This window comes from Bos indicus, chromosome 7 (genome assembly GCF_029378745.1).
Source record: "Bos indicus isolate NIAB-ARS_2022 breed Sahiwal x Tharparkar chromosome 7, NIAB-ARS_B.indTharparkar_mat_pri_1.0, whole genome shotgun sequence".
Lineage (NCBI taxonomy): Eukaryota > Metazoa > Chordata > Mammalia > Artiodactyla > Bovidae > Bos > Bos indicus.
Window position 1 is genome coordinate 80,894,645 of NC_091766.1, and position 13,204 is coordinate 80,907,848.

Sequence of the window (13,204 nt, forward strand, 5' to 3'; positions counted from 1 at the left end):
ATTACTTTAACACGTGCCTGCTTTTTACAGATATGTATTAAACTTAACAGTATGTCCTGGACATCTTTCCATATTTGATATATAGAGACAGTATTCTATTTTTCAAAAGATTGCTACATGGTATTACATTATGAGAATGTCCCATAGTTTTTCTATAGCCAGTTTTTAGAAAGACCTCAATGATAATGTTAACATTTGAGCAGAGACTGCGGTTGATGAGAAGGCAAGCCATGTGGCTGCCCGAGGGGAGAGAGACGCACACAGAGGAGGTGCCCTGTGCAAAGGGCCCGAGGCTGGAGCCTGCCGGGCTTGCCAGTGTCAGAGCAGATGAAGGGAGATGTCAGAGGGGTAACAGTTAAGGCATTGTAAAGATGTTTTCTTTTACTCTAAATGAGATGGGGAGAGATTGGTGGGGTTTTAAGGAGAAGCATTCCATGACGTGATTTAGGTTTTAAAAGTTCCCCCTGGTTTTCTCTTTTGAGTATAGACTGTGGGCAGATCAGTTTTGTGCCTATTTCAATAAACCAGGTGAGAGATGACTGTAGCAGGGAGGCCTATTAGGTGGGGCTAGTGCAGTAATCTAGGCAAGAGATGATGGAGGTAATGATAAGTGATTAAATTCTGAGTGTGTTTTTAACATAGAGCCAATAAAATTTGCTGATGAGTTTGAAGTGGATTTTGAAGGAAAGTCCAGGGTTTTGGGTCTGAATAACTAGAACGATGGAGCTGCTATTTATTAAATTGGGAAGATTGACATAAGAACAAGTTTATGGGAAAAGACCAAGAGTTTTTATCTCGAACTTGTCAAGTCTGAGATGCTGTTAGCCAGATGTAGAAATCAAGGGAGCAGGGTTGGATGTTAGTCTGGAGTTCAGGGGAGGAGTTCAGGGCTGGAGGTATAAATTTTGGAGTCTAATAGCATATGAATAGTGTTTAAAGTTGTTTGTCTGAATGTGATTACCAAGGGAGTGAGTACAAATAAATGAGAGCAGAGGACCAAGGACTGAGCCCTGGGATATTCCAACATTTAGAGGTTAGGAGTATGAAGAGCCACAGCAGGGAGGGTGAACTGGAAGATTAGGATTGACTTGTGTGTACTGCCATGCGTAAAGTAGAAAGCTAGTAAAAGCTTACTGCATAGAGCAGGGAGCTCAGCTTAGTGCTCTGTGTTGACCTAGATGGATGGGATTGGGGTAGTGGGATGGAAGTTCAAGAGGAAGGGGATGTATGTATACATATAGCTGATTCACTTGTGTGCAGCAGAAATTAACACCACATTGTAAAGCAGCTGTACCCCTTCAAAAAATTATAATGAAGAGGATCAGCTAGGGTTGTAGGATACAAACCAGGAGATGGGTTGTCCTGGAAACCAGTGCAAGCAGGAACAAACAACTATGTCAAAAGGTCAAATAAAACAATAACTGAGAGCTGACTGTGGGTTTAACAACTTGGAACTTATTAGCAATTTTGATGAGGGACCAAAACCTGATTTGGTGAGAAGGGGAATTGGAATTAGAGTTAGTGTAGAAAACTATTTCAAGGAGGGTTGCTATAAAGAGGATCAGAGAAACAGAGTGGTACCTGGAGGTAAATAAAGAAATATAAAGTTGTGTGTGTGTTTGTGCATGTGTTTAGATGGGATAAAAATGACACCAACAGTGATGAGGCGGCGGGGGGAAGGGATATGGGAAAGAGAGGGAAGAATTGCTGGAGCGGGTACTTGCACAGGCAGAAGTGGATAGAATGTGGTGAACAAGTCAAGAGCTTGACTTTAAGTGGGAGCATGGACAGGGAAGGAATAATACCTGGACACATCATGTGGTTAGGAATCAAGGATAGCAAGTGGCAGTGCTGATGGGAGGGAAGTGCTGGAGTCAGGGAAGAGAGGGAAAGGTGTGAAATGATAATCAAGGAGAACAGGGCGGTGAATGGATGAGGGAAATGTAATAGAACTGCAGATATTAGGCTTGTGGCTATGACTTTACAATGAGACTATTCAGGATGGTTTTATGTTGTTCTTAACCACCTTCAGCTGCATAGGTGCAGGTAAAGAGTGGGCAAAGGGTTGAGTTTAACTAGTATTGGTGTGTATGAGGCTAATATGATGAACTGAAAACAGAAGGGAGTTGAAGGTGTGTGCAAGGAAGGGGTTATAACACTGAACCATGAGATCTAAACTGTGGAGAATGGGAAATGATGTTGTGAGGGGATTTTGGTCAGTAATAAGGCAGCAGGATCAATGGTCTTGGGTCCTGATGGTGGGAAGGGATTTGGGGAGTCAGGTTTCTAAAGATAATGAACTTGGAGGTAAGGGGATGGTCACAGAGCAGTGTCCCTGAAACTGAGATAAGGGAGAGGATGCGGTTATGGACAACGAGACGGTCTAGGGTACGATTAAGAGAGTGTTGTCTGAGGTCAGTGGAAGACAAGACCTTCGGAGAAAGAGATTCAAACACCCGAGAAAGGCCAGGTCATTGGAATGTTGTTTGTGCGCATATTGGAGTCACCAAGAATTGTTTCACCTGTTTTCTATTTAAATACCAAAATATGAAGGTAGATATTCCAGTTAGTTTTCAGTGTAGGCAAGAGGAACCTCCTCTGTGATTGGAGGGAATTCACTGCTTATAGGTTCCTTAGGAAGGGCTGGGGCACAAGTCAGACAGCAGGCCTGGACCACTGAATTCAAGGGCACAGCACCACAAATACAACCCAGAGGTTAGAAAACTACTGCTTCCGCTGTTGCCACCGCAGCGGCCTCTCAACCACATCAGACTGGTGCCTAGAAACTAGACCACTGAGGCTAGGCACTGAAATTGCCCCCAAAGCACATGTGCATGACTGACTTTCAGTAACAGGAAGATGGCCTCTGCTGCTGCCTTTCATGTCTTACTATGTGCGTCCATGGGTGGGACTGAATTTACATCTAGAACCCTCTCTGCAAGGGACTCTGGAAAATGTAGTTTTAGTTCCCCGTCCTCTCTACCTAGAAGGACGATGGAATGGAGATTGAAGGACTAATCTACAACACCTACCAAAGTAGATTTGGTTGAAATCCTAAAACAACAAACACCGCTTAGTTAAAATTTCTATGAAAGAAAACAAATCACAGTCTACAAGGAGCATCTATCGTGTTCCATGGGCCATTCACAGAAAGTAAGGATTTCCCATTGATGTTTCTTGTTGTGGACTTTGACTTATAACAAACCCAAGTATGTCACTGACATGAATAATCCTGTTTTTGGTTGTGTTGATGTGTTAGTTCAGAAAAACCTTCAAAAGCTCGTTCCAGTAGATTAATTCTAGTGAGGAGAAAGCAAATATTACTTTGATAACTCCCCTTCTTAAACCTTTTAGAAGTTTGGATCTTTAATTGATGCAATCTTCATTCTAATATATTTATGTAGGCTACATTCTTTACAGAAGATTCCTTTACCTTTCTGGCATGAGGGTTTTAGGAGTGGTTATGGTAGAGGTCTGTCAAGTCTTCTCTCTGTCAAAACTCATTTTAGTGAAAGAGAATTATCATTTAGAATTAAATCTGAAGAGAAGGATCTTAACTAATTTTCTGATTATCAGTTGAAGTGCTACATCCTAACAGTAGAAAGCTGTTTTTATCAATATTATAAGTTGATAAAGAGGGCTATATGACACTGATTTGGTGCTTACTGTCTTCCAGTATTTGGGGCTTAGCTCAGAATTTTCATTGAGGTTTTAGTGTTGTTGAAAGATAAACTGCTTTCTGGGGGCTGATATAATCCATGTCTTTATTGATTGTATGGTTCCAAGGCCCTCAGAGACATGTATATCATGTACTTAAGGCTTTAAGGATTCAGTGAACTTCTTTAACAAACTAGATACTTTATAGTGATTAAATTATATTATTTTTTCCATTTTTTTTTATAGTGAAACAATCATGTTTCTTCACGAAATATTTCATCAAGGACTGAAGGCAAGAATAGCCAACTGGCCTACTTTAATTTTAGGTAAGTGCATGCTTTGAAAAGTTTCTCTTAATGTGGCTGCAATAAAGAGTAAAACAGTTTCAATGTTATTCATCCTAAATTGTTTGAACTTCCCTGATGACCTGGGAGCTTCTGTGGGCACGGGGACTCTGCCTTTTTGACTCTTCCCCGTGGCCCGTCAAGGTTCTTTGGGGACTAGAGTTGGGCTCTGCCGAGGGGTGCATTCTACCAGGTCAGTCATTCTGGCATCTGCACTGGGCTGTGTAGCCTGAAACCTGGCTCCGGGGGCCGCTCTCTGCCATTCCTGCAGAGTGAGCAGTCTGTCCCTGTCCCGTGGGTAATTTACTGAGAGACGGCCATGTTTGCTTCTTCTTTCCAGCTGATCTGTTTGATATTTTGCTCCCCATGCTGAACATTTATCAAGAATTTGTGCGTAATCACCAGTACAGCCTCCAAGTGCTTGCCAATTGTAAGCAAAACAGAGACTTTGACAAACTCTTAAAACAGTATGAAGCCAACCCTGCCTGTGAGGGGAGGATGCTGGAGACGTTCTTGACATATCCAATGTTTCAGGTAAGTCACCCAGGATGTGTCTTATAAGTCACTGATTCCAGCTCGATGTGACTGATACCCAGTGTGACCAGCATGAGATGTGCAAGTGTTCCGTGTGGGAGGTTGTGACACCTCCTCTGTCATCTTGAGCTTGACCCTGAGATAAACAAATCTTTGCCACACATTCTCTCCAGTCTGTCTAGTGTTTGTAAGAAAACCAGGCATTTTTGAGACAATTAAATCAGGAGTGATTTTTTTTTTTTTTTTAAAGCAGCACAAATTTCACTCTGCAGAAAGATTCCTCACAGACCTCTTCCATGGAGTCTCCTCCTCCAGCATGTTTAAAAATATTATTGGGTTTACAGAAATAGGCTGCCGTGCAAATGTTCCAGTGCGGGCTGGTTGCATAAAAGGTTCTGGGGCCGGGGGGTGGGGTGGGGGATAGGAAGGACTGCTGGGAAGGTGTTTGTTTTCCTGCCCTGTTCTTGTTGCTGCCGAGTCTCCCTTGGCCGGAGCTCTGCAGAACGCAAGAAGAACCTTCCCCATCACAGAGGCTGTGGGGAGACGAAGGAGCCAGAGGCTCCTGGCCCCTAGTCAGGTTGCTCCAGTGAATCTAGGACTTGTCCCGACCTTCACTTTTGGGGGTTAGAGCAACCCCAAAGATCAAGTACACTTGCGCCTTTCCTGTATCTAAGACTTCACCACTCTTTAGTGAGAGCTGCAGAGGCCAAAATGTGAATTGAATCTCCTATCCTTTTAAAAAGTGTTGATTTTGTTCTTTTGGAAAAGCATCGAGTGTTCCCGTTGTGGAATTTGTGGGGCTTCAATCCAGCCCTCCAAATTGTTATGTGGCAAACCGACTCTTCTAATCATGTGTGTTATGGTTTCTGTGGAGGGCTTTGTCCCTCTGAACGGATATCTCTGACCTCAGCTGATCGTTTCATAGCCTCTGAGAGAGATGCTGCTCTGGTTCATAATTGTTTGTCTTAAAGTTTGTCTCTCCTGCTTGAAATCCTGGAAGTCACTGTAGAAGTTTAGTAAGATTTTAAAAAATCAAAAGGATGCATGTGTAACAACTTAAGTATAGTGAAACTTTGTAATGCCCTTGTGTTTTTTCTTTACCATGGAACTGAATTGTTTAACTCTTTGCCTCTCTGAACAAATATTCCATAAGAGAAACTACAAAGAAAAAAATGAGTTTTAAAAACCTTATACAAAATTATAATTTGAGATTTTGTTTAGAGTGAAACAAAATTTTATTCAATGTTCTGAGATTCTATTTGAATCTTTGGCAATTAGCTCTAGGTTATGATTAAATTCTCTAAATCCTGTCTGCCTAGCAACCCTCAACTCAGGTGGATAAACAAAGGTAGGGTTGTGAAAGATGCATGGAACATTCAGAGAGGAACCTCACTCCCTTCCTGAAAGCCCACGAATGCCTTTTCAAGTATTGTTTATTTCCCTTCGTGTGTCTCTCAGTGGTTTAAAATGCAAGAACTGTACTTGAATTTTAGATCAGGTGTCCAAACAGTTGAATGTAGGGCCTTGGAAAGGCCTTTGGATTTCTTAAAAATGCTGAGATAGTCTTCTTCTAACCTTCTTTTCTCCGCCTGGAGTTTAAGCCCAATAACAACAACTTGGCATTTTGATTGATCCCAGGGAATGAATTCCCATAATGTCCAAAAGGGACCATTGGATTGGGAGTATTTAGGAGACCTGCATGTCCTGCTCTCCCTTCAGTGGTAGCATTGGGAAACTTAACTGAACCAATCTGAATTTCTGTTTCTTAAGTTTAAAATTGGGACAGTTGAGCTCTAAATATCTCCCAGAGCCCTGGCTCTCTGGGGGACCAGACTAGAAATTTGAGCTGGGTAACTAACTAACCTTCTAAGTCTCAGATCCCTCCCTCCAGATCCTAGAATTAAGCTAAAGGGTCAGATGTTGAGATTGTCTGTTTTTTTTTTTGAGACTAGGGTAACCAGCGGGTGCTGGAAGAAGCCTCAAACTTAAAAGAATTTAGCCAGAATTGGTGCAACTGCAAGAAATGTGCAAATTGAAAGAGCTCTGAATTCTGCTCTTATTTATTTGCTTCTCCAAAACTGTTTTCCTTCTCTCTAGCTATTTTGAACAGACCAAGAGCAGAAAACGTTGGAGTTGCTGCCCAAATGCCTTATTCTCCCTCCTGTCTTCTTCCTAGGAGAGACCACGTAGAACACTTGGGAGAAAACTGCCCTTTCTAGAAACTTGAAGGTTTTTCTTGCTAGGTTCATTCTATACTTCTTGTTCCCTTTGGGTCCTTTGCCTGAGGAACCCTGAGGCGTTTGCTCCCTCAGATGGTCTGCTTCCCTCTGCATAAATTGTATTAGCAGTGGTACTTCTGCACATCTGCCTTGCTCCAATGTAAGCTGGACACCTTGGGATAAGACTGGGGTGTGATGCTTTTTTCCTTAGATAAGAGTGTAAGAGGTGACCTTAGCTCGTACTGCCAAGAGGCCACTGCCGACTCTAGATATGGAGGCAAAAGTTGGTATGGGGGCCAAAGGAGGAAGAGAAGTAAATGGAAACTTTTAGCCTGTGTATATTTAGAGAAGTGTTATATTCCACCTCTTCTGGGCTGTTTGTTGAGTAGGTCAGTTGTTACTGTGAGTGAATTAGGCTGAGCTATGGAAACATGGAGGAATTATAGTGAATGTATCCTTAATTGATGATGCAGTGAATTGGACTATAGTCCAATAGTCAATTGGACTATTAATATCAGACAAGAAAGTTTGTGTTACCAAGATATGTGTTATAGACAATACAGTAGTGATTAACTTAATTTTTATTTAGCAAAAACTGGTTTGGCTAGTACTATTTAAATTGTCTTCAGCTGCTCATATATCCATAGATGAGCAAATCATGAAATATGCTTCTGAGAAGGACAGTGCTGTTAGAGGTCCTCCAGGAAGTAACCACTTGCTTCTCTACTTACCTATTTACTGTAACTAAAGAGCAAGCTAATTAGTGTCTAAAGGTGACAGTATTATTTCATAATTGAAAGAATTATGATTCATCTAGACAATACTTACTATGATCCTTGGGTTTTGGGGGGTGTGTGTGCGCACTGAGTCATATGTGACTTTTTGTGACCCCATGGGGTGTGTGTGTGTGTGTGCGCGTGCATGCACGTGCATGAGCGCTCACTCTTATCTGACTCTTTGCAACCCCATGGACTGTAGCCCACCAGGTTCCTCTGTCCATGGAATTTTCCAGGCAAGAATACTGGAGTGGGTTGCCATTTCCTCCTCCAGGGGATTTTTCCGGCCCAACCCAGGTATCGAACCCTTGTCTTTTACATCTCCTATGTCTCCTGCATTTGCATGTGGATTTTTTTTACCGCTGCACCACCTGGGAAGCTCCAAGGTCTTTTGCGGGGACAGATTTATAATCAGTTCTTGAATATGTCAGATGAGCTCTTTGGAGCGCTGTCCATTTCTCTCTGCAGAAGTCCTTCGCCTGCTTTTTGGTCGTTTCAGGCTTCTTGGTTTCTGTACCAGAAAGTGAGATGGGCCAGTTACTTTCAAATCCATCCACTTGACACTTAGCCAAGGAGCTTTCTAAAATAGATTTAATGATTTGGGGAGGACCATGAAGCTATTGACTGAGCTTGGTTTTGTGGATTTTCAGAACATTATAAGCAGTCAGGCTCTCCCACTCCTGCCCTCCACTTGTTATGAAAAATTGAGTACCTTAGCTATTGATTGCCTTGATTTTCTTGTAGAACTACTAACTTAGAGGCAAACTTTTATCAGTCATGGCATTGTACAAAAGGGATATTTGAAAGCATACTTATCCCAGCAGCCTTCACCAAGAGGAATGGCCCAACCAGCTGTCTTAGTGAGAAGTTTATGGGGTAGAGAGTCACAAAGCCTCACATTAGCTTCAGAGGAAGGGTTCTCTTGTGACCCATCCTCCTATAACTGAGGATACTACACTTCCAAAACCCTGACTTGATGACAGTCTCTAGGACATGATCCTAGAGTATGAACTGCTGATAGATGTCTGTGCTTAGGGCACTGCCCTCTGTACCCATGGGTGATCTGGGTATGCAGTAAATATTAGCAAATGACTCAGTGAAGGCAAGAGAGGAACAGCAGATTTGTAGATAGAGCTGACAAAGCCTCAGGTCAACATGAAAGGAGCTACCCACAGAGTCTGGGAAGCTGCTTTACTTTCTTCATTCTTAGGGGTCCTCTCAAAGGCTGAGTAAGACCCCCAGTCCCTGCAGAGACACCCACTAGACTAGTGCACTGGTCAGAGCTGGGCTCATGGTTGGCTCTGCCATTTACTGTGAGGCCACTTTGGGCAAGTTATGGAACCTCTTCATGCTTTGTGTCCTTGTCCATAAAGTGGGGAAATGATCCTTATGTTTTGCTGGAGGATGGATGCAAACCTCAAACTCCCAATCTGACCCATAGCGGACAGCATTATGGTAGCTGTTGTTCATGCAGGTTTTTATTAAAATTAAACCCACTGCCCCTGCTTTCTAACAATTTTTTGTTTATAAGCCAGTAAAAAATATGTCAAGTTAAATCAACATATTTAACTTGAGTTAATTCTTCATTGTGTTCTATTAAATCCTCCACAGGGTTGGTGGCGTTTCTGCTTTTGAGAGAATTCAGATAGATAGTCTGTTCATTAATAAAAGCATAAACAAATGATCTAATTAAGCAATACTGCTTACTGCTAGAAGGATGAGTTGAGGTAAAGCGGGATCAGAATGTAATAAGGGTAAACATATCTTTTCCCACATTTTGATTCTTAAAGAGAACATTGCAATAGGATTGTCTATTAAAAAATTGTAAACAGACAAATAAATCTAAAATACAGACTCAAGTGACTTGCTGATAACTGTATCTTTTCCCCTATGAACCAGTTTTCAAAAATTATGATTGAGAAATATATGATTATATTAAAAATCTAAAGAAACAGTTGTTTCTTTGTGCCTTATTATCTTCATGTGTTCTTGGTTGTTGGGGGCCAGAGTGAGGTACTCCGCCCATGGCAAAGGTCATGAGGAAGGAGGCTCGACATACGCAAAGGCGGGATCGAGCCTCAGGAGTCCCCCTGGAAATCCTCGAGCGTCTACCCCCATAACCAGAGCCTGCCTACTTTACTACTTTGTGCTCTTACCTACACCTCTGACTTTACAGGGGGCTGTCCCCCACCACCTCTTTCGGAGAAGGAGTTAACCTAGAGCTCCAGTCAATAAAAACTCTTGGGTGTGACAAGAGTGTTTTAACCTACAAACTCCTCTGAAGGTTCTCTAGCCTGCCTGACAGGCTCGTCCGGCCACATGTGATTGCTCACAGCCTCCCAACCGTGAGAGGCACGAGATGCTTTAAACCTTCTAAAAACAGGTTCCTTAGAAAAGTTAGAAAACTATTAGTATAAGTATAATGGGCTAATTAGAAATTGTGTTGGTGAAGGGTTTTTCATTTGTTGAGCCAACGTTTGTTGCTAAGTCTCCATATCCCCTGACCTTACACACATTAATGAATATATAGAATTAACCTTTGATATTAATCACGTTAGACCTTAGGCTAAGTAAATTCTTTCCTTAACTAAAACCCACTACACCCTCACCCTGTAGGAATGTAACTTTATTTGGGTGGCGTCTGTTTTGAGAAATAAGTGTCCTGATTGACTGACCGCTGTCACAAGGAGAGGGTCGTAAATTGTCAGCAGGCCCCCCTGGCCAGAAGATGATGTAACACCCCTAAGACCTCTGTATACATTTGTATGAAGCACCTGACTTTGATAAAAGTCAGGACTGCTGACCCCGCGTGACTTTTGTATAACATCTCAGTGTATAAAAACAGACTCTGGAAAATAAAGAATTGGGATCAGTTTCTCGAAATACTGGTCTCCCCATGTCGCTCTCTCTCTCACTCTGGCTGAGTCTCCATCTGGAGCGCGGAACCCACCATGCTTACTAAGTATGCCTGGGCTTCTAAGATCCGACCGGGGAGGCCTCAGTGTCTCCTCTCCTTCGGGAGAACGGAAGGACGCCTGCGGCCTACATAAGTGGTGCAAACTTCTTGTCTTGAAGTTTTATTGGTCTCCCGTGTAAACCAAGCTACTCAGCCTCTTTTCTCCACTGAATTTTCCTACTGAGCTATCCTTATTCTATTACTCTTTATATCTTTAATTAATATCTAATTGAAGCTATTGTATCCTGATCCTCGCCTATGCCGTCTCTCCTTCGAATACCCTGGATCAGCCGGGGCTGGTCCCCGGCACTTGGTGAAGTTTTTGCGTGTGTGAGGTTTGAAACATAGTTCGTTTTAAATGTATTTCTTAAAAATATTTGTTTGTGGGGATTCAAACAAATGTTTGAAGCCTAATATTCAAACTGAGTGGTCCAGTGGCTGACTCCGCACTCCCAATGCAGGGGGCCTGGGTTTGATCCCTGGTCAGGGAACTAGATCCCAGATGTGCAGCTAAGACCCAGTACAGCCAAATAAATAACTACTTTAAAAAATATATTTGTAAAACAGCCAGACGTGTCAGAGTAGAGATGAGCTCTTCAGAAGTGGTGATGGTGCAGTAGAGAAGGTCTAGTGTTACTCACCCAGCCCTCCTTCTCACGCTGGCCTTGCTTTGCTTCTAGATCCCCAGGTATATCATCACGCTTCATGAACTCCTGGCTCATACACCCCATGAGCACGTGGAGAGAAAAAGTCTGGAGTTTGCGAAATCCAAACTAGAGGAACTGTCCAGGTACGTGAAGAATTTATAATAAAGGCTTGATATGGCAAAGTAGCATGTTAGTCTTTTGTGAAGACCTGATGTAGACTCTGGGAGTTGGTGATGGACAGGGTGGCCTGGCGTGCTGTGGTCCATGGGATTGCGAAGAGTCGGACATGACTGAACTGAACTGAATGTTTATGTCCACGGGAACAAGAAGCAAGACATAAGCGGCTTCTCAGATTTCCCTGAACATTAAATGCTAGCTTCTGAGATGGTGCTAAATCAGCATGCACATTAATTTTAACCAAGAAAAAATTATATATATATAACATTTATATAATAAGTATAATTATATATATATAAAATCTTTGAGAATGATTTTATGTCATTTAAGTTTATATAATTGAGATTAGACACATTTTGGTTTAAGTTTGAAAAGATTCACATTTCTTTCATTATAATAGGAAGATGGTTAGTTGCTTTTTTGTATGCATATTTGGTAAGAAGTTGGAGAATGTATATTTTCGATTGATCGGTGACTTTTCAGTGTTTCAGGCATTTCTTTACAGCTGTGTTCCTTTAACTTATAAGGGACAAATATAAATAGTGTATATAGTATAAAGGTCTCTAGTTTGCTCCACCTCTAAGAAACGGCGTCCTAATTTCAATGAAAGAAGCTGTTCATAAAATAATGTGTTGCTTTCCTATTGCGTTTATAAGCAACGGTTCCAGAATACTCCATTTGCTTTGCTTTGAGTCATGACTTGATGAAGGTTAGAAGTCCAGTGTGACTTACCCTACATCTCCAGTTAAACTGATACAAGGTCAAACACTTGCTTCCCAGATGGAGCTCTGTTGCTTACCCACTGGGATAATAGAAGATCTCTCACTGTGGTCCTGTATTGTATTTGACAGGGTCATGCATGATGAAGTGAGTGACACCGAAAACATAAGGAAGAACCTTGCCATAGAAAGAATGATCGTCGAGGGCTGTGATATTTTGCTGGACACCAGCCAGACTTTCATCCGCCAAGGTAAGTCCCTGTTCAGTGGACTTACCAGCTAAGTGGTCTCTGTACCCGTCACCTATCACAGGCAGATCCAGGAAAGCGTGGTGGAGCAGGCTTGATTAGGCTGTTTGCTTGATGCTGTTCGTGCAGGACGTCCCCATGGCCTTGGCCAAGGCTGTGGTTGAGGCCCACCTTTGTGCTGTTTCTTTTCAGGGGCCATGAAAAACAGCAACACAATACTAGTAAAGCACGAGTGGGACAGTAAGTTACATTCTGACTGGACCCTGCTCCTCAGTGGACCCGACATTCTCTACAGCTCCAAGGAGGACAGATTGGTCTGGCCGATTGGAGTGGCAGTGCCAGGTGGTGACGACATCCAGGCAAAGGCCCAAGAGAAACTTGCCTCACTCAAAGCCCTTTGCCATAGGAGAGGGGACAATGTCCGCAGTGAAAACAGCTGTCTCTTGTTCCCATTTTTCATCAGCACTTCCGGATCGGCCCCACACGATATGACTTGATTCAGTTGGTAACTCCAGTTGCTAGATGAAATGTCTCAACTTGCCCTGCCATACTTTGGCGATGGCCAAGGTATCACGTTTGAGGGGTGTGCTTTGGGGGCATCACCCAGTAAATTAAGCCTTTGAAGAGTGGAAGATATTTATGCTGGAAACTGTAGAGAAGCTATGCCATGACAGTGCATATTGCTCTGTGGTTCTTATTACAAAGTACACGAAGTAAACCACACTTGAAATTCTTTGCAAGTGCGTAGGTGTCCTGAGGGAGGGGAACATGCCCTCACAGAGTCGATTTCAGGCAGTATATTGCACACAGTCATAATTTTGAACTTGGGGAGGAGTGGCATATACATTTGGAACTCCAATTAACCTTTAATGTGGTTTCTGTTTATAATGTGCCAATATTAATTGAAGATATTTGCATTTCTAGTGT

The 13,204-nt window shown here is 42.5% G+C and overlaps 1 protein-coding gene across 5 annotated transcripts in view; it reads left to right on the forward strand.

Moving 5' to 3' along the window:
- RASGRF2 (Ras protein specific guanine nucleotide releasing factor 2) overlaps window positions 1-13,204 on the forward strand; it is a 274,907-nt gene that overhangs the window by 117,546 nt on the left and 144,157 nt on the right. For all 5 annotated transcript variants that reach the window (XM_070793986.1, XM_070793984.1, XM_070793985.1 and 2 more), the window contains 4 exons: window positions 3,904-3,983; window positions 4,342-4,535; window positions 11,167-11,276; window positions 12,162-12,280. In XM_070793986.1, the coding sequence (XP_070650087.1) occupies window positions 3,904-3,983; window positions 4,342-4,535; window positions 11,167-11,276; window positions 12,162-12,280 (503 nt within the window). The remainder of the gene's footprint in view (window positions 1-3,903; window positions 3,984-4,341; window positions 4,536-11,166; window positions 11,277-12,161; window positions 12,281-13,204) is intronic.